The sequence below is a fragment of the Canis lupus genome, chromosome 3 (genome assembly GCF_048164855.1).
Source record: "Canis lupus baileyi chromosome 3, mCanLup2.hap1, whole genome shotgun sequence".
Lineage (NCBI taxonomy): Eukaryota > Metazoa > Chordata > Mammalia > Carnivora > Canidae > Canis > Canis lupus.
The window spans coordinates 45,549,595-45,572,882 of NC_132840.1; the positions used below are offsets into that span (position 1 = coordinate 45,549,595).

At 35.5% G+C, this 23,288-nt stretch overlaps 1 protein-coding gene and 1 long non-coding RNA gene across 14 annotated transcripts in view; one reads left to right on the forward strand and one right to left on the reverse strand.

Annotated features, from left to right (window-relative positions):
* The window catches only part of C3H1orf141 (chromosome 3 C1orf141 homolog), a 35,882-nt gene extending 17,783 nt beyond the window's left edge, over nucleotides 1–18,099 (reverse strand). For 2 of the 13 annotated variants that reach the window (XM_072820742.1, XM_072820738.1), the window contains exons 1-5: nucleotides 18,006–18,088; nucleotides 14,940–15,051; nucleotides 12,054–12,145; nucleotides 7,653–7,716; nucleotides 6,684–6,841 (exon numbers count right to left, since the gene is read on the reverse strand). In XM_072820742.1, the coding sequence (XP_072676843.1) occupies nucleotides 6,684–6,841; nucleotides 7,653–7,716; nucleotides 12,054–12,091 (260 nt within the window). In that variant the 5' untranslated portion in view covers nucleotides 12,092–12,145; nucleotides 14,940–15,051; nucleotides 18,006–18,088. Of the gene's footprint in view, nucleotides 1–6,683; nucleotides 6,842–7,652; nucleotides 7,717–12,053; nucleotides 12,146–14,506; nucleotides 14,749–14,939; nucleotides 15,052–17,272; nucleotides 17,411–18,005 lie in introns of those variants that run through there. The other 11 variants (XM_072820739.1, XM_072820749.1, XM_072820745.1 and 8 more) reach the window with 11 other exon arrangements.
* Nucleotides 261–22,103, forward strand: LOC140630468 (uncharacterized). The gene is made up of 5 exons (XR_012028233.1): nucleotides 261–504; nucleotides 933–996; nucleotides 1,908–1,975; nucleotides 8,743–9,065; nucleotides 21,599–22,103. It is a non-coding gene; the product is annotated as an uncharacterized lncRNA (long non-coding RNA).
* Nucleotides 22,104–23,288: the final 1,185 nt, after the last annotated feature.

Here is a 23,288-nt window from a genome sequence, read left to right on the forward strand (position 1 = left end):
GTGCACAAATTGTTCTGGTAAATTTTATTAAACTTTCTTATAATCTTATAATTCCAATGAAATTTTAGTTTATTCTCTTTGGGTTTTTCAGTAAACAATTATTTAATCTTCATAAAATAATTTATCTGTTCTTTTCAAAACATTTATATTTTTGTCTTATATTCTAATTTAATATCATTGGCAAGTGCTTCTAGAAGAGTATAGGATACTAGTGAGAATGGGCATCCTTCTGCTTCTTATTTAAAAGGGAATGTGTCAAGTGTTCCACCCCAAGCATGATGTTGGCTATACACTCTCATTAAGAAGATATTTTTTTAAGCCTTATCTTACTAAGGCATTTTTCAAATACATTTGCAGAATATATAGAGTTGTTTGGATATGGATATCCTTATGGTGAACCAAAGAGCATGGACTTCAGAGTTGGACCTTACTTGCATCTTGACTCTATGTGAACTTCTGCAGAATATTGGTTTCCTCTGAATCTCAGTCCTTCACAGGCCAAATGTGGGTAATAACTATCTTACAGGTTAGTGTAAGAATTATGTAAAATGAAGTCTAGAAAGTGCTTAGCAAGTGTTCGTGATATAGTAAGAGGTCAGTGAGTAGTACTTTTTACTATTCCCGAAATTTACTCCACTTAGTCATAGTAGAGTAATGTTTATTTAATATAGTGTTAGATTCTACTTTGTTAATATAGTAAGTTATTGAAAGGCACTTATCCTATTGTTTTAGAATGGGTGACCAGATGATTTTTTATCTAAGGCTGAGTAAAAGGAACAAAAAATAGCCTGTATTCTACAAAACCCACCAATATTTGGGGCCATTCTCCTCTTCTCCCAGGGAGCAGAAAACTGTAGTGGGGTAGGGGGTGCATATCAGAATTATCTCATTGGCCTCATAGAGTTGGCTGTGGCTTTCCCCTCTCTTTTCAGTGTCAGAGTGAGCAGAGATGCTTAGGGTTTCCCAAGGAATCACAAAGACTGACTCCTTCAAAAGGTAGAGGCTGACATCTCATTTCTCAGCTGCACATCTGTTAGTACACTTATGGATTTGCCTATGTCTATCTATATAAAAACAAATTTGCAGAGTGGAGTGAGGAGGAGAAATCACAGCACACTGTATCCCATTGTGTGGCATGGCAAGGATGCTTGAGTTTCTGAGGGGGAAATGGACATTGAGGTTGTAACTGGACTTGGGCCATTTTGTTGGTACCTCACATAGATTGCTGACTGGCAGGCTAGTGATCCTTAACAAAAGAAGTTGTGACATATACGAGAGAGTGTAAGAGTTGAGGATGAAAACAAAAAGTAAGAGCTGAGGATGAATTTGAAAAGGTGTGGCTGAAGGAAGCTCTCTTTGGTTAGGAAACTGGCCTGTCTGAGCCACTGTCACCTGTGCCTCATTAAAGAGCTAGGCTCTTTTTTGTCTTCTTGCAACCAGATGATTGTAAGGACTGTAAGGATTACAATTTCTGGAGGGCAAGCTCTATGTCTAATATAAAAATTCTGTGGCTCTTCTTCCCTTGGGACAAACACCACCTCCCATGCCACCACCAAGTGCCTAACACAGTGCTTACTATATAAGCACATAGGAAAAGCTTTTTTTTCAATTAAGATATATTTGACATATAACATTGTATTTGTTTTATGTATACAACATAATTATTTGATATATGTATATATTGTAAAATGAACACCACAGTAAGTCTAGTTAATATCCATCATGATACAGAGTTAAAAACTTTTCTTTCTTATGGTGAGAACTTTTAAGTTCTACTCCTTTAGCAATTTTCAAATATGCAATATAGTATTGTTGACTATAGTCACCATGCTGTACATTATATCCTCAGTAATTATTTATCTTGTAAACTGGAAGTTTCTTTTGACCATCTTCACCCATTTCACCAGGAAGGCTTTTTTTGACTAGAATAGGCTGGAGGATGACAACTGAGAAAGAAGATGGTAGCAGTAGATAGGTAAGTAAGAAACATTGTCTTTTCCTTCTCCCTCCTCTCTTGCTCCCATAGAGGGCTGGGGGTGATGTTGGGAGGCATGGTTCTGTTTATACGGCATGGTTATTAAATGTTTAATAACCTTTTCTCCAAGTGTAGTTCCAACATAAATGTTGATTGATAGTTTTATTTACTTTAAAGAATAACATGAAAATGAAAAAGTAAAGACATATTGGAACTTCACTCATTCATCAAAGACATAAGCTACTTTTTTCTGAGCCAGATAATTTTTGAATATTAGAATATATCCTCAATTTTGTGTGCTATTCAGAGTATAATGGCTACAGGCAAGACAAACTTTGAAGTTTAGTCTTCATCAACATTTTCTTCCTCACTTTCTTAAATCTAGACAAATAAAAAGTCAAGCCCCCATTTGTAATTTTTGTTAATATTTGTGGCATAAATACACACATAATTGATTTCAAGCTACTGATGGGACATTGCTGAATGTGGAATTGGAAAGAAATATGTAGTAATGTGATATTATACAGTAGTTCCACCATATGGATATAATAAATGAAAATGATTTAAAACACAGATAATAGTAAAATGTAGTAAAAGAATTAGAAAGGGATGTGTTTGAGTATGTCTTTGTTTTTATTATGTCACTGAAATTTTAGTTTACTTCGTTTAACTTTTAATAACTTAGTCATTTCACAAAATTCCTGAAAATTCAATAGTCAGCTCTAACAAATTGGTAGGAGCTGGTTCTAGTACACCGATTTTCCCATGCAAGAAGCAGAAAAGATTAGAAGAAGAAAGAAGGGGAGGTGTGCTAGCTCAGCTCCTGTGATGTCAATAGACTGGCTAGACAGGGTAGAGAAAGCTTCAAGTAGCATGTGGATCAAAATACCAAATTGGACAGACTTTTGTTAATTTTATTATTATTATTTTTTGGATAGACTTTTAATAACCAAAAGTGATCAGAGTAAAATTGGAAAAATATAAAATTGTTTTATGTTACATGTTCCTGATTTGAAAATAGACAAATGAACCAATTAAGCTACTATTTTATATTTTAAGCTTTAAAAAAATCTATATTTGTGAGATTCAGCAATGGTTTTATGTCCTTGTGCTCAGACTTGAGAATCAAAGACATGTTTTGAAACTATTTCACCTTTGTCTATGCTGAGAAACCACTTAAATAGTTCTTTGAAACTATGAAGAAACTAACCTCTGACACAGCTTAAAGGTGGTACTTTTGTAAAAGATAGTTGACTACTTTCTCAAAATTTTCTTTATTTTAATTATATTTAATTTTAATTTGGATAAAATATTTTTTCCAGGTAAATCCCTCAGAAAGAATACATAGGCATATTACCTTCTAAAGTTTTTCTTACCCCCAAATTTGTCTATCTTTTGTTCTCATAAATAAACGATGATTCAAAAAAATAAAAAATAAAAATCAATAAATGATGATTCATCCAGATACAGGATTCCTGGATTACTTTTCTGTTCAAAACTTGAAGGTGGTTATTTTCTAGATGTAGATGAGACATATGAAATTCATTTGATTTCCTTTCCTTTGTAATTAACCAATTTTTTTCTGCCTTTGGAATTAAATAATCAAATAATTTTACTTTAAGTCACACTTGGTAACCCTTTTGATTGGAAAATTCAAGTATGTCTTTTTAAAAAGAGAATTTTTTCCTAATATTTCTTTATTTCCTTATTATGTAGTGTATGTTTATGGGTCAAATATCATGAAACCCTAGTATGTATTAAGTATATATTTATGTATTAAGTACTTATTTATTAAGTATATATTTACAGGCCAAATATTCTGAAACCCTACTATGTATCTCTTTTCAATCTGATTTCCATTTCATTTTTTTTGTATTTTCTCAAGATTATGCCTCTACCTGACCTTCTAAAAATTTTTTTTTTAATTTTATTTATTTATGATAGTCACAGAGAGAGAGAGAGGCAGAGACACAGGCAGAGGGAGAAGCAGGCTCCATGCACCGGGAGCCTGACGTGGGACTCGATCCCGGGTCTCCAGGATCGCGCCCTGGGCCAAAGGCAGGCGCCAAACCGCTGCGCCACCCAGGGATCCCACTACCTGACCTTCTAGATTATCAATCCAATTTTCATTTGTATTCTATTTTTGTTTTCCTATTCAATTTTTTATTTAAAAACATATATTTATTTATTATTTCAGATTTATTTATTTGAGAGATGATTTTTTAAAGGGATTACTATTTTTGCTAAAATGAGTATGACTCTTCTGTAAAAGGTCCAATTATGAAAAATTGCAGAGAAGAGTAGGTTTGGTGTTTACGGAGAAATCTTAGAGATGACATACAGATTAATCAAGAGATATTTTTAATATTTTATCAATTCCCTTTTACCCAAGAAAAATGCAAAAATCCTGAACTAATAGTAACATGGAAAACATGTCTCTGGGAGTAACTGAGAAAGAAGCCCTAAGAATTTGAATGGTTCTCAATTTTAGCTTTATGTAAGAATCATCTGGGGAATCTTAAGAATAGTCAAGCCTGGGCTGCATTCCAAACTAATTAAAGTAAAATCCAATTATTTTAAAGCTCCCCAGGCAATACTAGTATGTAGGTGTGTTAAAAACTACTACTCTGAGTGGCACCTGGGTGGCTCAGCCTCTGCTTTCAGCTCAGATGATTGCCATTAAGCTTTAGATGTCTGTGGAGTCCTGGGATCTGTCCTGCATCAGGCTCCCCTGCATGGAGTCTGCTTCTCCCTCTGCGTGTATCTCTGCCTCTCTGTCTGTGTCTCTCACATGAGTAAATAAATAAAATCTTAAAACAAACAAACAAACAAACAAACAAACAAACAAACCCAAACACCTACTACTCTGAAAGCAAAGCTCAGCTACAAATAAACCTGGGCAGATTTCACCAATTAGGTGCTCACAGCACCAGACTGAGAGTTGATATGATATTCAGCAAACCAAGGAAAAAGCCAGAATGAACAGATATTGTTGTTGGGCAGCAAGATTAGAGTAGCACATAAGCTAGAGCAGAGACACAAAGGATGGTCCTGGGACCAGAAGTACCAGCATTACCTGGAGACTTACTAGATGTGCAAATTATCAGGCCTGCCTCAGCCAGACCTACTGAATCAAAAACTCTGCAAGTGCAGCCCAGAAATCAGTGTTTTAAGGAGCTCTCCATGTTTGAGACCCATTGGGCTAAAGCAGTGCATCTCTATCACTAGTGTTCACAGGAATCACCTAAGGGATCTTGCTAATTGCAGCTTCTGTCTGAGAGGGGGGTCAGACATTCTGCATTTCCAACAAGATGTTGGATAGAAGACCACACTGGATAGAAGACCACACTTTGAATAGGAAAGGGGCTAGAGGTAAAAAATGAAAGAAGCCTGCAGTAGCCAGAAAGTCACTGGTTCAGGTCAGATAGGTTTTGACATAAAGCTTAGGCTAAGGTGAAAGATGTGTTAATTAGAGCTGACATGTTGGCTGGGTGTAGGAATGAGGTTTGCGAGCTACTGGTGGAGATCAGTAGCCTAAATTATAATTACCATAATTTATGTGACCAGGAACTGCATCTCAAGATATGGAGGAACTGAAACTATCCAATATAACCAATGTAACCAGGATATCATTGTTGACACAAGGACAGAAACTTTCTGCCTCATGCTGTTATTTAAGCAAATCATTTTGTAACAGCTAAAGAGGACTCATTGCAAGAATGGGTTGCTTCCTGAAAGAAGAATGTCCCCCTCCTGAATATTCCACAGACATCTAAAGCTTAATATATCCAAATAAAACTCAGCTCTTCTTACTCTAATCCTCTTATCCACCTCAATCTGCTTCGCATCCTATGTTCTCTAAGTACAAAATGTCATAATGTACCTAGTCACCAAGCCCCAAAGCCACAAGTCATTCTACATTAAGAATGGGGTGATGGTGTTAAAGAGCACAGGCTCTGAAATGGCACTGCTGGAGTTTAAATCCTGTTTGGGCCACTTATCTGTGTGACCTTGGGCAAGATATTTAACCTCACCAAGATGAACTTTCATCTGTAAAACTGCACTGAACACACTGAATGGTTACGCAGAATAAGTGGGGGTAAGAACAGTGTCCACTTTAGCACCAATGTATGACTGAAATTCTACTGATTCTACATCTTATTATTTCTTTTGTCTGGGCTCTCATCTCCATTTCTGATGCTTGGAAAAATCATATGGCATTACGTACACAAATACCAGTGAAAAACCAAGTAGGACATATTCAGGCTACCCCTTGTAAGTACTCAGAGAAACTGACTTACTTGGTTTTCTAGGTGGACTTCTTTTGTCAGTCTATTGATCTAAAGTTTGAAATAAATCTTGACATTAATTTGGGGCAATGTAATAGCATTCAAGAAAAGTCTTTCTTTAAAAATTGAGAATTGTAATTAGCATCTAATTATACTTTTATATTATATATTATAAATTATACTTTTATATATTATAAATTATAAAATATTATATATTTTACTATAATAGTAAAATACTATAATAAATATTTTACGAAATATGAATAATCAGAATGCTGATTAAATATATTGCAACTCATAAGCACTATGAAACATACCTGTGTTTGACCAAGCTTACATTAAATACAGACTACATAATCTAAGACAAATCTACAGCAATGCTTTAAAAACTCCAAATGGAAAGTAGTTAGGATGGTTACCTTTTTGTTTTTTTAATACTATATGACTTGTCTTCTGTGATCCTGGGTACTTTCTTAGATGTGGATGGAACAATATCCTCTTCAAATTCCAACTGAAAGTCAAATGTCAGGGGTGTAACCAAAGTCTTTTTTTTTCCTTGACTCTGAAGCCTGTTTTTCTGTGGTAAAACCAAAGTACAACATTGTGAAAAAATGAGCACTATTCATATCGGGAAAATCCTGTGTGGAAAGGAAGAAAATTAGTCTCATTTTATGCACTCACAGAGAATCTATGTGCCAGTCAATAATGGAGAAATATTACAGATTGAAAACTAGGGGCCTTGTGTACCAACATTTTTTATGCCATTGCTGTCTGACCTGAGCTGCTCTTTTCCCATCCATGAAATGAGGGGACTTTGAACTAGATGACTATGAAGTTCCCTCCTAATTCTAAAATTTAGAATTTAAGAATGACCTATAAATTAGGCAAAGACAATACTGATACATAGAGTTATTGGAAGGAGAGCAAGATGGTCTCCAACCTGCTACTCTTGCTGTTTCCACAAATGTGGTAAATCACTCCAACATTTGTCTAGCTGCATGAGCCAGAAATAGAGTTAAGAAAGCAATCAAAAGACTTTGTTCAAATATTTATATAGATGGACTGAAGAGGGAAAAGTGGTATAGCTAAAGAGTTAGCTAAGGAGCCAAAAATCTTTTCAAAAAAAAATCTGTCAGCACTGCACAGAGGAATAAAGTGATGAAAAATTTGAAAGCAAGTCAAAGGATAGGAACTTCTGCTTCTGCCAGTGAAAGATTAAGCACTTACAGGAATTGCCCTCCTGCTGTAAACAACTAGAAAATCAGACAAAACATATGAAAACTACTGTAATTAGGCATTAGAAAACAGGAATGGGGTGGAAAGGAACCATAATCCCCAAGAAAATGGAAACAAATGAGGTAAATCCCACAATAGCTCAGCTTACTTACTGGAGGCAGTTTCCACATGGAGACACAGGGAGGGAGAACTCCCATCAAGCCTTGTGGCCTTAACCTTGTTGAGTTTAAGAGACAGAAATTGCACCAACAATTACATTCTTGGGCATTCACCCCAGAGAAATGAAAACTTACATTCATACAAAAACCTGTATACCAATATGCAAAGCAGCTGCATATTTGCAGCTTTTTTTTTAAATTGGGGTTCAATTTACAACTTTTTTACAAGCAGCTTTATTTTTTAAAGCAAAATATTGAAAACAACCCCAATGTCTGTCAATGGGTGAGTGGTTGAAACTCTGTACATCCATATAATGGCATACTACTCAGCAATAAAATTTATATATTATTTATAATAATAAAGCTATTGATTCATGTAGAAACTTAGATGTGCCTCAAGGGCATTATGCTTAGTGAAAAGTCAATCTCAAAATTTCACATACTGAATGATTTCATTTATATAATATTCTCAAAACTACTGTTATAAAGATGGAGAACAGATTAGCCATTGCCAAGGACAGATGGGGAATGGTGTGGGGGTATAGATACAGATACGGAGAAGTAACCTGAGGAAGTTCTTTTTTGGTGATGGAGATATGCTGACCTTGATTTTGGTAGTGATCACACAAATCTACTATGGGATGAAACCAATAAAACTCTACACACAGATGAATACAGGTTAAAAATGGTGAAAACTAAATACACTCTGTAGACCGGTTAACAGTAATATACCAATGTTAACATAGGTTGGGATTCAAACTAATTTTGATATTGTACACTACCCATATAAGATGTCAGCACTGGAGGCACCTGGATGAAAAGGAATTGGGACTCTCTGTAGTACTTCTGCAACTTCCTATGAATTGATAATTATTTCAAAATAAAAAATTTTTAAAAATAAAGAGACAATTACCAAAGTGATTTATATATTGTTATCTTTTGGTAATCAAAAAAGCAAATAGAGACAATTCACCTTCATAAATATACGTATATGCTCATATGTGTACCTGCATATTTATGTATGAGTATATGTAAAGATAAATAAATTTATACACACATATACAATATTTGTATATCTTTGTAGGAGCATGAAATAAGATGTGGATGGATAAACCCAAACTGCTAAATGTTGTTTGCTTCAAGAGGAAACAGCTGAAGAGGCCAAAGACAATTTTCCTTTATTTAATTTTCTTTAAGTATAATTTTTATACATATCTGTATGTTATTTCCAAAAGCATGTTTTAATTATTATAATTTAAAAATAAGAAAAGTTTTAAATTTTGATTATATATCCTTTCAAAAGAATTTCCAGAGAACACTTGATCAGTAACACATAAAGTTGGCATAGTAACACAAAATGAGAAAATGTATGGAAACGCTTTGCACAAAGGAAGCTCTTAGTAAAAGGTAAGAATTATTATGACTAATAATAACTTAAAATTCATATAAAAGGAAATTTCAGGAGAAATTAAACAGATTTATCTCAAACTATATTTCCTAAAGTACGTTTCATTTCATTTTAAACAAAAAATTAAAAAGGAATGAACTTTCAGGTGCGTAAGTCCAATATGGTCGCTTCAGTATGTTACTCCTGGTTTGCAATTTCAAAATTTGGGTAACAATAATTAATTTATTGTTTTTCCCAATATTGCTCAACTTTATTTTCTGAATAAAAGAAAACGATTATGAAAAACACTGAAAATCAAGTTATTATTCAAGCATCAACATTTTCATTTTCAGGTTCACAAATATGTTCAATCACTTCAGAGCTCCTCTCTGCTATTTTCCATGATCTCTCAGACTCTAAGCTCTTTATGCCTGATTAACTCACATTGTTATATTATTTTGCAAGTCTTTGTGTAACCAAATTAAAGTGCTCATATGTGCTAAGAATCTTATTTTTGAAAACTACATTCTTTTTTAAAAAGACTTATTTATTTGAGAGAGAGAGAGAGAGAGAGAATGCAAGCAGGAGGAGGGGGAGAAGCAGAGGGAGAAGGGAAAAAGATTCCTCACCAAGCAGGAAGCCCAGCTGTGGGGCTAGATCCCCCCACCCCGGGGTCATGACCTGAGCTGAAACCAAGAGTTGGACACTCAACCAGCTGAGCCACCCAGGTGCCCCCAAAACTATATTCTTCATTAATATTTTATATTGAATTTTATGAAACTCTCATCTTTTTTTTTTTTTTTTTTTTACTCTCATCTTTTTTACTTAAATTTTTATGACCTTTATTTTTAATTTGCTAACTATACCAACTTTTTTCCTTTTAATAAACCAATTAAATAACTTTTTATGTTTATCATATTAGTGACAACTATAGGAGTCACATTTACTATTTGACTGCCTATTTTTTTTTTATCTTAATCACCTTAGATATATTATAACCTAATATAATTTGACCTCTATCCAAGGGCCAAAATATGGAAAGAGCCCAAAGACCCATCAACTGATGAATGGATAAAGATGTGAGGGACGCCTGGGCTGCTCAGAGGTTAAGCGTCTGCCCTTTTTTTGCCTTTTTTTTAAAAGTGTGCACACAGGGGGAGGGGCAAAAGGAGAGGGAGAGAGACAATCTGAAGCAGATTCCATGCTCAGTGCAGAATCAGGTACTTAACCGGCTGAACCACCCAAGCCCCCCAAGAAACTGTATACTTTTTTTAAAATTTTTTTTTATTTATTTATGATAGTCACAGAGAGAGAGAGAGAGAGAGAGAGAGAGGCAGAGACACAGGCAGAAGGAGAAGCAGGCTCCATGCACCGGGAGCCCGATGTGGGATTCGATCCTGGGTCTCCAGGATCGCGCCCTGGGCCAAAGGCAGGAGCCAAACCGCTGCGCCAGCCTGGGATCCCAAACTGTATACTTTTAAAATAAAACATTCATTAAGCTCTTTTATTCGATATTTATCTATAATAGGTTCATGATCTCATTTAGTAATTTCTTATTGAATTTAACTCCATTTCAATTAGAGACTCCATTTCAATTTAGTGTATATTTTACCAAATGTTTTTTATCAAAGAGAAAATGTTTTTCATTTTATTAATAGTTAATAATTGTATGATATTGGGAAAATCATGTAATTTTTTGAGTTTTATCATTTCTAAAACTGAAGATAATACCTTTCCCATAGATACTAATTAAAGATTACAGATTAATAAAAGATGAAGGATGAAATGAGATATGTCATTAGAAGTTTCTAGTATAGCATCTGGCACATAGTAAGCTTCCCATAAATATTAACTGAGATACTGGTAGTATTCTAAGAATTTTATATGATTCATGCTTTATAAATTTTATTGATTATAAATTGGTGAGTAGGTAACATTTCTGAAATCAATTCCCCTTTATTTAAGAAGCTAATGTCACCTTTGTGCAAACCTATGAGCTGAAGGCATTATAATAATCTTAGGCAAAACTCCACAATCAATTAGATTCTAGTTACCAATTCCCTACCTGAATGTACATGGATTTAAAATATGATAGAACTGGCATGCCTGGGTGGCTCAGGGGTTGAGCATCTGCCTTTGGCTCAGGGCATGATCCCAGAGTTCCGGGATCAAGTCCCACAGTGGGCTTCCTGAAAGGAGCCTGCTTCTCCCTCTGCCTGTGTCTCTGCCTTTCTCTCTCTCTCCTCTCTCTCTCTCTCTCTCTCTCTCTCTGTCTCTGCCTCTGTGTGTGTGTGTCTCATGAATGAATAAATAAAATCTTTAAAAAGAAAAAAAGATGTGATACACACACACACACACACACACACACACAGGAATATTACCCAGCCATCAAAAAGAATGAGATCTTACCATTTGCAATGATGCAAATGGAGCTAGAGTGTATATTATGCTAAGCAAAATAAGTCAGAGAAAAACAAATATGATTTCACTCATATGTGGAATTTAAGAAACAAAACAGATGAGCATAAGGGGAGGGAAGGAAAAATAAAATAAGAAAAACAGAGAGGGAGGCAAACCATAAGAGAATCTTAACTATAGGGAACAAACTAAGGGTTGCTGAAGGGGAGGTGGAGGTGGATGGGGTAAGTGGGTGATGGGCACTAATGAGGGCACTTGTTGTAATGAGTACTGGGTGTTATATGCAACCGATGAATCACTGAACCATATTGTGAAACTAATAATACACTATATGTTAACTAACTTGAATTTAAATAAGATCTTGAAGGAAAAAAATATGGCAGCTATCCAAAAGTTACCTTGTATATCTAATTAATTCTTAGTGTACACTTACATAGATAATTTTTGAACTAATATAATTATTTACTTTTTACAAATTAGCTTATATCTCCATATTACTGTGTCATTAACTAAAAAGTAAAGATAATCATTCACATTTGAAATGATAACAGTTTAATGATTAAATTTAATTCAAGCTTTCATTTACAAACCTTTGTTCTTCTGGCCAAGAGTATCTTTTCCTGCTCATCCAGAATATCTAACTTCTCTAAGATTTTTTCTGTCATTTTCAGTCAGTAAATTCCTATTTAAAAAGCAAAAAAGAAAAAAAAAGTAAAAAGATCTCCAAAATAATTAAATTTTAAACATAAAATTGATTATTTAGGTATAAGTTAAGAGACCCACATTTTATTACTATTTGGGGTACAAAATAGAACTGTATAGATCATGGAATAAATCACGGGATTATAGAGAATCCAAGTTGTTTTTAGACAGAAGTTCACATGATCAGAACTCCCAGATATGTGTGGACCTTAGGAATGTTTAAATGCATGATAAAGGGGGAGTTGAACCAGATGTGACTCAGACTTGAAGCAAGGGCACTGGCTTGATTTATATCTATTTTCTTTTTGTTGTGATATAATTTTAATGAAAGTAAGTGTGAAGAGTTTACATTTGCATAGTTAATTGCATTCAAGATAAATTGGTCAATGATCCAAGACTCTTAATACAGCACTTAGAATGTGATCAGTCACACAGAAGGAGCAGTTGCCAAGCTGGTTGAGTCCTATTGTCATAATAATCCATATTCTCTAGCCAATTAATATTGCTGAAAATTACATCTGGGGTCAGGCAGTCCATATTAGGCTTGAGGTCCTGAATGTTATACATCAGGACACAAAGTACCTTTTCAATGCACCACAAATAGCTAGGAGCAGAGTAGAGGCAAAAATCAGAATGTTAACCCAAAGCTCCCTCCATATTTTTGCTTAGTGATTTGAATGGGCTTTGGTGGCATTTAGATGTAAACATTGTATGGTTCACAGAAAGTACTGAATTCATCAATATTTCTAAGTAACACTAATGTCAACGCTAAGGTTCTTTTTCGAGCTCAAAAATGTCTATGCTATTTCTCCCATATTATATAATTCGATCATTATCTCACAAAGGCAATAATACATGCAAAGACAAGGGTCAAGGACTCTATGCCAAAAGCTCATTATATTTAGCACTTGGTTTCTTTTAGCAGTCTTTTCTACTCTTGGACTCTTCTGGGCCATTGACCTGTAGGCAGAATGTTTCTTGTTACAAACCATATACCCTGACGTTGCAGATTGGAGAGGGGATATGTAGGCAAGGGTGTTAGCACAATTATGAGTATCTCAGACTTTCTGGGTCTCCTATTGAAGAGTACGGGACAGATTTTAGAAGAGAATCTAGATTATCTGGGCACTACGTGTTGTCTTTTCCAATCCAGGAACCATTCCTCTCGTATATCCTAAAAACAACTAAAGGAATTTTAGTTTCTGTGTTTTCCTTAAGCATAATATGAGTTCAAGGGGGGTGGAGAAGGCTTCCATATTTTCACCAAAATTTCTTTTATTGGGAACAAAAGTTTCTATTTCTCAATAAGGGATAGAAAAGCAAATAACTGTAAGAACCAGCTTGTTGAAGTGAGTGGGTTTGCCATTTTGAAGAAGGGATAAGTTATACAAGGGACTACTGGGGTACATGGCTTACTTGTGAGAGGGACCAGAAAGCAGGTCTTTTTAAAGAGTAAGATTCCTACACCTCTCACTTGTCACACATCTTCAACATCACATCAGACATTTTAGGATTCACCATATCATCACATTTTACACACACACACAGCGGCAATTTAGAGGAATTACATTTTTTATTTAAAATTATTTTGATAAAGTAAATTACTTAGCCTATGATATGATTTCTAGCAAATCACTGTGCATATCATGAGATTTTTTTAAGTGAGAAAACCGAAGCAACAAATTATTTTTATGTGTCAATGACAGTTTTATGAATACTAAATTTGACTGTTAATGAAATTGACTGAATGTTATTAATTTTAGTTTTGTAGATTCATTTACATATTTTGAAGCTTCTACTTTTTTCAGTTTGCAAATGTTTTCATAGGTCTTTGGCAGTGCGCCAGTGGTTTCTAATGGATAAATGGCCCTGGGACAAAGTAGAGGTCAGGAAACATTACAGACTACCTTGCTTGCTTTTATCATTATATCAAGTGTACCAAAGGCTTAGCTGTATCTCTTCAAATAAACACTGAGAGCAAAGAAACATCAGACACGTCTAATACAATGGTATATCTCAACTGCTATGCATAAACTAAAAACTAATCCTTTAATGCAAAATACTGTATTATGTGTTCCTCAATATAAATGTGTTTCAGCCTTTTTTGATTCAATCTTTTCATTGTAATGTCCACTTTAAACCAGAACATTGGTTTCATACTTCTACTTCATATTTCTATTTCTATGAGCACATATTCTACTTCATTATTCTACTTCTGTGAGCATATATTATCATCTGATGATAAACACTTAATTGTCTATTTCTTCATTTGGCTACTTAACCGTATACATGAGAGATATTGCTCTAAGCATTCCATCAAATCTACTGAGGAAGTTGGTACCTGTTAGATATTATCTTCCTGAGCAAGGCAGACAGGCTCTCCTCTATCACTAAGAAAACAGACCATCAGGCTCCTGGGTGGCTCAGTTGTTAAATGATGGATTCTTGGTTTGGGCTCAGGTCATGATCTCAGGGTCAGGAGATAGAGCCCTACATGGGCTTCACACTCAGCACAGTTTCTTCTTGAGATTCTCTCCCTCTGCTCCTCCCCTGCCCCTGCTCATGCACACTCTCTTGCTCTTTCTAAAATAATAAAATAAATAAAATCTTAAAAAAAAACCAAGCAGAACCATCAAGAACTTCTTCAACTTTTATCTCTCATGCCAAAGTCTTACTTGCATCCATTCCCATCTCACCTGTATTTTAATTTTAATGGAAGTATTGCCTCTCCGATCTAAAGCTAATCCCTCCCACTGTACTCTAGACTCTATTACCTCGGTCTTCCTAAAAGAATTACTCCCATTAATTGTCCTCTCTCTCCGGTATCTGTCAATCTCTTTTCTTCACCAATTTCTTCTACTTAGCATGCTCATGCCTCTTCTAGTTCTAAAAAAGAAAAAAAAAATTCTTCCCTTAAACCTAGTAGCTGTTATTCTCTTCTGTTATTAAGAAATTTGATTGACAAGTTTCTTAAAATATTCATCTTTACTTAGGGTTTCTAATTTCTTACATTTCTTTCCTTCTTTTTTTAAAGATTTATTCATTTATTTATTCATGAGAGACAGAGAGAGAGAGAGAGAGAGAGAGAGGCAGAGACACAGGCAGAGGGAGAAGCAGGCTCCATGCAGGAAGCCCGATGCAGGACTCGATCCCGGAACTCTGGGATCATGCCCTGGGCCAAAGGCAGACACTCAATCGCTGAGCCACCCAGGTGTCCCATTTTCCTTCTTATTTTACCATCATTTGGCTTCCTTCTATACTATGGAACGAAATCTACTCTTGTAGGCCACCAGGGTCACCATCTTAAAAATCAGTGAGCACTTTTCTGCTCTTATTTACTTTATTTGAATGTCTACAATATGTTCATGTTGGCCTCTCCTTTCTATGGAAATTCTGCCCTCTCTGGTTTCTATGACAATAGTCCTGTCTTCTTAACTCTCTCTGAAGACTCCTTCCTCCAATCACTCCTTAAATGCTTGTGAAAAATAACAGTGTTCCTCATCCTTAGTGTTACTCATCCTCAGGCCATCTTTTTCATTATTCCGTATATTCTATGGAATGACTTCCCAAACTCATAGCTTTATCTACCACTATTTATTTTCAAACAAAATATCTCTTTTGAGTTCCAAATCTTTATTCCTAGATCAATCCAGATTTCCCCTAGGTAGCCCAAATTTGATTCAAAGGTAAATTCATCCACATCTTTTTTTCCCCCTCAGCCAAAAATCTCTTGCAATTTTTATTATCACATTAGTTATCTCTTAGGCATCCAGCCCATAAACTTAGGCATTGTAATGGTTCTCAATCCTTTTTACTGTAGAATAAACTCATATACCTCCAAGGTATACAGATTTTTAGTTGCTATTACAGGCCTGCTAAGTCAGAATTTATGGAGGTGAAGATGAGGAATCTATTTTTAAAAGCCATTTTGATGCAGCTAGTTCTTGAACTAGGATTTGGTCACCACTCTGCTGGACAACTCACTGTCATGCCCTCCCTAACAATGCGATCTTTATCTTGTCTATGCTACATCCTACATATCCTCTCAGTTTTTCTCCTCTTATTCATTTACATTGCCATAGCCTCCATTTAGAGTTCCATAATTTGTTGCCTGGATTATTTATTGGCATATTTTCAAAATATGTCTATATATTTGATCCATTTATCCTCTATTCTGTCCTTCATATTTGTCGACATATTTTCTCAAGAAAACACACACACCCCTCCCTGATTAAGGTTTCATTCTCTTCCCTACAGCTTAGGAGAAAGGGTCAAGCTCCTCAATTTATCATGTAAGAATCAGGGTTTAGCCTCTAAGTCTCTAACCTCATCTACTTCTTCCTTGTGTATACATGATAACCCAGTCCTAATGAAAAATTGGCAATTCCCCAAATGTGTTGCATTCTCCTTTATTTGTTGCTTGGCTTCTGCCATTCCCTGTATTTCTAAATTCTATTCATCCATCAAGATCCAACACAAATAACACTTATGCAGAGAAGCTTTCTTTGTTACCCTATGATTTAATTGTTCAATGTGCCTGTGTATATTGTTACCCCAGTCCTTATTGTTCTCTATTAAACCATTTGGTATAGTTTTATTCTTCCTTTAGACTATGTGTTTCTTGAAAGCAGCAACCATTTCTAATTCATCTTTGCATCCTTGTTACCTAACAATCTGAATGAATTAACTATCAGCCATAAAGGAAATGAACAACTATAAATGTTATGACAGCTTTTAGCTGGCATTTACATTTATGAGTTTCACAAGTAATGTCAAAATACTATTGAGGTTCTTCTAGATAAATCTATAGCATTAAAAAACATTACTTTCTCTCCCACCTTCAACTTTAGAAATGCAGCATAATGTGTTAAGAACATGGACTCTGGCGTCGGACTGCCTGGAGTCCTTGGCTCTGCTACTTATCAGCTGTATGACTATGGGCTAATTGCTTAACTTCTCTGTGTTGCCCCTTTTCTGTGTTTTTCCATCTGTAAAATGGAAATAAGACAAGCACCTGCTTCATGGGTTGTTACAAGGTTCAGTTGAATGAATATAAGTGACATATAATAGTTGGTAAATAAAATAATACAAGTAATGATGCACTTACCTGTCAGGGATAAGATGTGTGGGATATCTATAAAAGTTGCAAAATGCATATTCTCACTTGCATACTCTTTCTTCCTTCCTTCCTTCCTTTCTTTCTTTCTTTCTTTCTTTCTTTCTTTCTTTCTTTCTTTCTTTCTTTCTTTTCTTTCTTTCTTTCTTTCTTTCTTTCTTTCTTTCTTTCTTTCTTTCTTTCTTTTTGCCATACTTGCCATCATGCAATCACCAATGGTCTCCATATGTCTAACTAACTATCTGCCTACTTCTTCCATAGTATATTTCTTTAATTATACCTACACAAACTCCTTGGAACTTGATAAACAATGAGAATTTATTCAGCAATATGGTATCTTCTATTTTAATCCAGCAATTCAGTATCTTCTGTACCATGTCATCTGATTATATGGTTTCCTTTCCTTCCCTATTCTTTCATAGTTTCATTTTTCAACTTTCTTTTAAAATCTTATTCTGTGTTCAGTGAAAAGAAACTAAAACTCAGTGTCTTATAAAGCACAAATGAAGGCCCTGAATATATAACAACTATTTAGGGAAATGACCCTGGTAAGTACTACCATGTCTTCATACTGGAGATGCATCAAAAACACATAATTAGTTTGTAGTCAAGTAAATAGATTTGATCATCCCACTTTCAACCAATATGTTAACTGGAGTGGGAGAGATGATTTCATGTCTTAAATACATATAGATACATCTGAAGTGTTCTTATATGTACTTACACGTGTGGAGAAATGCTCTACTCTGGAATGTAGGATTCTCATGTGGTCATGGATGCCTAACTCACAGAATCTTGGGATTAGAATGAGTCAATAGTTTCTCACATAATTCCATGAGCAGTGAAGCAACATTGATCCCAATTGGACAAGACCTTTCTGATACTCACTTTTATTTCATTGTCATTGTCTTTCCCAGACCTTCAGGTTTCACTTTTCCTTCCAGTTGGTTACTGCACTGTACTGCCCCTTATTTGCCTGCCTCAATTTTTTCCTCATCTCTCAAATAATGATTCTTCATAATTCTGTCAGAACTATCTTTTTGATAATACTGAATTGCTGACCAAGTCTGGCTCCAGGCCACAAACCTTAACTAGCTCCTAATTACCTACAGAATAACATGAAAAATCTTCAGATGACATATGAGATGTTTCAAGAAGAGGCAGTCCAGGATCAGGCTCAGTTCACATTTGAGTTAATCTCCTACCACATCCAGTCTTCTTCAACCAAACTCTATGATTCTTATTCCAAGCATGCATCCTGTCTTTTCCCCAAGCATGTACTTCACTCATTCTTTTCCTTTCGCTGGCAATGTTCTCTCCTTGACTGTCTTCCAGTCAAAAGCCTACTCTTTTATCAAATCCTAGTATGAAGGACACCTCTTCTGTGAAACTTTTCCTTGACATCCTCGCATTCCTTATCTTGGTGACAGTCTCTTCTTCATATGTGCTCGTATTGTATTTTGCCCTACACCACAAAACTTGGTACATTGTGCTATAGAAATTCACTCTTTGACAAATTGCTTCCTCACTGTGTTGAAAGCTCATTTAAAACAATGATCACCCATCTCTGAATCTCAGCACCAGGCAAAGGATTTTATACTTAACTGGGGCCTGAAAATTACAATTTAATTTGGAGATGTCTCGGATTATATCATTTTAAACTGGGAGTAATCCCAGTTTACCTATAATAGATGAGGCTAATTCAGGATGATTTACTGGGGGATGAAACATAAAGTTGAATGAATGATTATAAAATATGGTTCTTACCAAATCTAAACTCAATAAAATTATTTTCAAAGGAAACTTGGATTTACGTTCTTAATCACTGGCTCAGTAATGACAGTTTTTTTGAAAAAGAACAAAATGAAACAGAGAACTTGCCAACTAGGGCAGCATGAAATTCCCAGTCCCTCTTACAGTAAATCACCCACAGACCTTACTGTGAAGACTTGGCTGCATAACAAACAATTTCAAGGTTGCAGGGCCAATGTTATAAGCACATCAGAGGCTGAGTCATACTAAAAATAACAATATTAAACTAAAAAGTTGCTTTTAAGAGCACACTTCATTTTTAATAGCACCTTTGGGACTGAAAAAAAATTCAAAAAACACGCAAACAAAAAACCCCAATGTTGCCCAAATAATAGGCTCTGCTAAGTAGTCTTCTTTAGCAAGTTCTAAATGTCTCCTATTAAGGGAGGAATTCAGGAAAACCAAAAGAGCCTCAAACTCAAAAACCATAGAGTAGGACTGAGTAATTATCGAGAAAATGGAAGTTTAAATTAAAATTTACTCATATTATCTGTTTTGTCGGTTCAAACATTTACTCCTTGAAGGCAAGGCATCTGTCTTACGTTTTTGTCTTACACATCCACTAAACACTGTATTGAGCACATAGTATGCACTCATTGTTCAATGATTACCTTTTACTTAATAATGAGATAAAAGGCTGAATTTCCCTATCTCACACTCCAAGTTTAGACACAAGGAAATCTTTTTCTTTTAAGTCTAAAAATATTGATAAATGATCCATAATTAGGAGCTGAATTATGCCTCACCAAAATTCCTAGGTAGAAGCCCTAACCCCTTGTACCTCAGAATGTGCCTGGAGGCAGAGCCTTTATTTTAAGAAGTAACTAAGTGAAAAATGGGGTCATTAGCATGCAAGAAGAAGGAATTAGGTAGACATTATGCACAGAGGAAAGCCCAGGTGAAGACACAGCAAGGTAGCCATCCCCAAGCCAAAGGAAGAGGCCTAAGAAGAAACCAAACCTGTAGACACTTTGATCTTGAACTTCTAGCCTCCTCCAGGACTGTGAGAAATAAATTTCTGTTGTTGAAGCTCCTCAGTCTGAGGTATTTTGTTATGAGAGCCCTAGTCTAACTAATACAGCCCATAAATCATGAGTACTAATTTAAAAGCACACTATTAGAAGATTTAACTATTAAATCTGGCCCATTTGCTTAGATCTACATCACACATTTTCTTGTCTTTTTGTTACTAGAGAGGGAGAGAAAATTTACTTTTAATTTTGAAACTTTACTAAAATTTACCTATGATCAAGTTGAAGTTGGCTAGGAAGCTTCTAAGAAAAAATATCAAGGATGTTTTTTGTTTTTTTTTTTGTTTTTTTTTTTTTAATTTATTTATGATAGGCACACAGTGAGAGAGAGAGAGGCAGAGACACAGGCAGAGGGAGAAGCAGGCTCCATGCACCGGGAGCCCGATGTGGGATTCGATCCCGGGTCTCCAGGATCGCGCCCTGGGCCAAAGGCAGGCGCCAAACCGCTGCGCCACCCAGGGATCCCTCAAGGATGTTTTAAAAGTATGATGTACAAGATCTGAGGAGTATTATTTTGATAACCAATCAGATAACAATTGGAAGAATCTCGAAATTTCACAATTGTTGCAAGAGTGATCAATTCCCAACATCCCACTTCTGGTTGGTTCTGTCTGGCAAGTTTGGAATGTACCAATTAAGTCCCCTCAAGCCGATTCACACCTTGTGCACATCCCAGTCTCACCCCTGACCCTGTCCCCAGGTTCATTTTCCAGGTAGCTCCTCCACTCCCAACTGGCCTGCACAGGAGTATGTGAGGGGAGCTGGAACATTTAGTTAGAGCCCAACTTAGATGCTCTATGCCTTTCTCCTTTAATGGAAAGTCAAAACTAGGAACAAAAGAGGAAGGTCCTTAAGTATAGAAGAGGCAAAGGATGTTTTCAAGGAACCTGGAAGAGCCCCAGATCTGCCTCCCACCTCCATCCCATACTCACCTGGTGGCGAGGAATTCAGCAGCCCAGTTTTATACATGCTGTTTTTCGCATCCATTCAATCTTTCTCCCGAACCAGACCCAGCTGGAGATAATTCCTCTGACTAGGGGGTAGAAAAGGGCCTAAGATTTAATAAAACTATGTGGTTTTTATTTCATCTCCTATATCCATACAAATTTTAATTTCTGGCTTTCCAATACCTCTACCTCTACTTCCTTCTTTTCTCTTCTGGCTCTGGTAGTCCTTTTCTCCCCACTATGCTGCTCCAGCTCTATTACAACACATCTTATATCCATTGAAAGTTTCCAGAACTTTCCCTAACTTGAAAAGGTTGGCTTTCTCTCCCCAGGAAGAGGTTTCACCCACATAATTATGTCATAAAAAGTTAAAGTGATTTACCACATATTATAGATATAAAAACAATTATGCTGAATAAGCAGAATAATAAAGAGGTTAAGGAAAAGATCAAGTATAAAAGGACTGAGAATAGTAACTTTGCTTTTATTTCTTTCTTTCTTCCTTTTGAACTTTCCTGGAAACACAGAATTCTGAAAAGAAAAGAACTTCTCCATGCAGCTTGCAGGTCTGAGTGGAAGTCAACAGCCTATATTTGAATATTTGTTGAAAGACTGCTTTCCTGACTTAGGACATAAAAAAACAGTATAGCAACAACAACAAAATTCTTATTCCTAATATCAAGAAACTGCCCATATGATTAGTAATATCACCCTTGTATTTTATGTTAGATAGCAGGTTTGGGTACCCCCCCCCACACACACACATTATTCATACACAAACCACAGAATCATAATTAAAAAATGACTGATTTAAAAATATTCTTGATTTGATCAAGAATAATGGAGCGTTTCTACAACATTAATTAAACTGTTAGTCAAGAGTTATGTTGGTAAGCATTTCAGGAATTCACCTCATCATGCAAAGCAAAATAGAAATAAAAGTTTTAAAAAATAGCATTAACATCCCAATACAAATCCATGCTAGTGGCAATGGGAGAAATTTAGCAAAAAATGTTCTTGTTGCTATGTAGTAATCAAAATTTAACTAGACATTGTTATTCATAGCCAACGCATGAAAACACTGGAATCAATTTATTTCACATATTTAAAATATGAGAAATACAATAATAAAAAGTATACAGTGGTTTAATTCTATCATTTTTTAAAAGATTTTATTTATTCATGAGAGACACACAGAGAGAAGCAGAGACACAGGCAGAGGGAGAAGCAGGCTCCTTGCAGGAAGCCCACTGTGGAACTCCACCCGGGACTCTGGGATCACGCCCTGAGCCAAAGGCAGATGCTTAACCGCTGGGTACTAAGAGCCACCCAGACATGCCGGTTCTATCATATTTTAAATCCATGTACATTCAGGTAGGGAATCGGTAACTAGAATCTAATTGATTGTGGAGTTTTGCCTAAGATTATTATAATGCCTTCAGCTCATAGGTTTGCACAAAGGTGACATTAGCTTCTTAAATAAAGGGGAATTGATTTCAGAAATGTTACCTACTCACCAATTTATAATCAATAAAATTTATAAAGCATGAATCATATAAAATTCTTAGAATACTACCAGTATCTCAGTTAATATTTATGGGAAGTGTATTATGTGCCAGATGCTACACTAGAAACTTCTAATGACATATTTCATCCTCCATCTTTTATTAATCTGTAATCTTTAATTAGTATCTATGGGAAAGGTATTATCTTCAGTTTTAGAAATGATAAAACTCAAAAAATTACATGGTTTTCCCAATATCATACAATTATTAACTATTAATATAATGAAAAGTATTTTCTTTTTGATAAAAAACATTTGGTAAAACGTACACTAAATTGAAATGGAGTCTCAGTTCAATAAAAAATTACTAAATGAGATCATGAACGTATTATAGATAAATATTGAATAAAAGAGCTTAATGAATGTTTTATTTTAAAAGTATACAGTTTCTTGGGGGGGCTTGGGTGGTTCAGCCGGTTAAGTACCTGATTCTGCACTGAGCATGGAATATGCTTCAGAATGTCTCTCTCCCTCTCCTTTTGCCCCTCCCCCTATGTGCACACTCTTTAAAAAAGGGGGGGGGAGGCCAAATTATACAACTTCTTAAAATATAAATTGTATTCTATAAGATAGCAAAGAAAGTAATACCTGCAGGCCTTCCTGCCAAGAGTTTAGACCAACCAAAAAGTTAGAGGGCACATTCCCAAGACCAC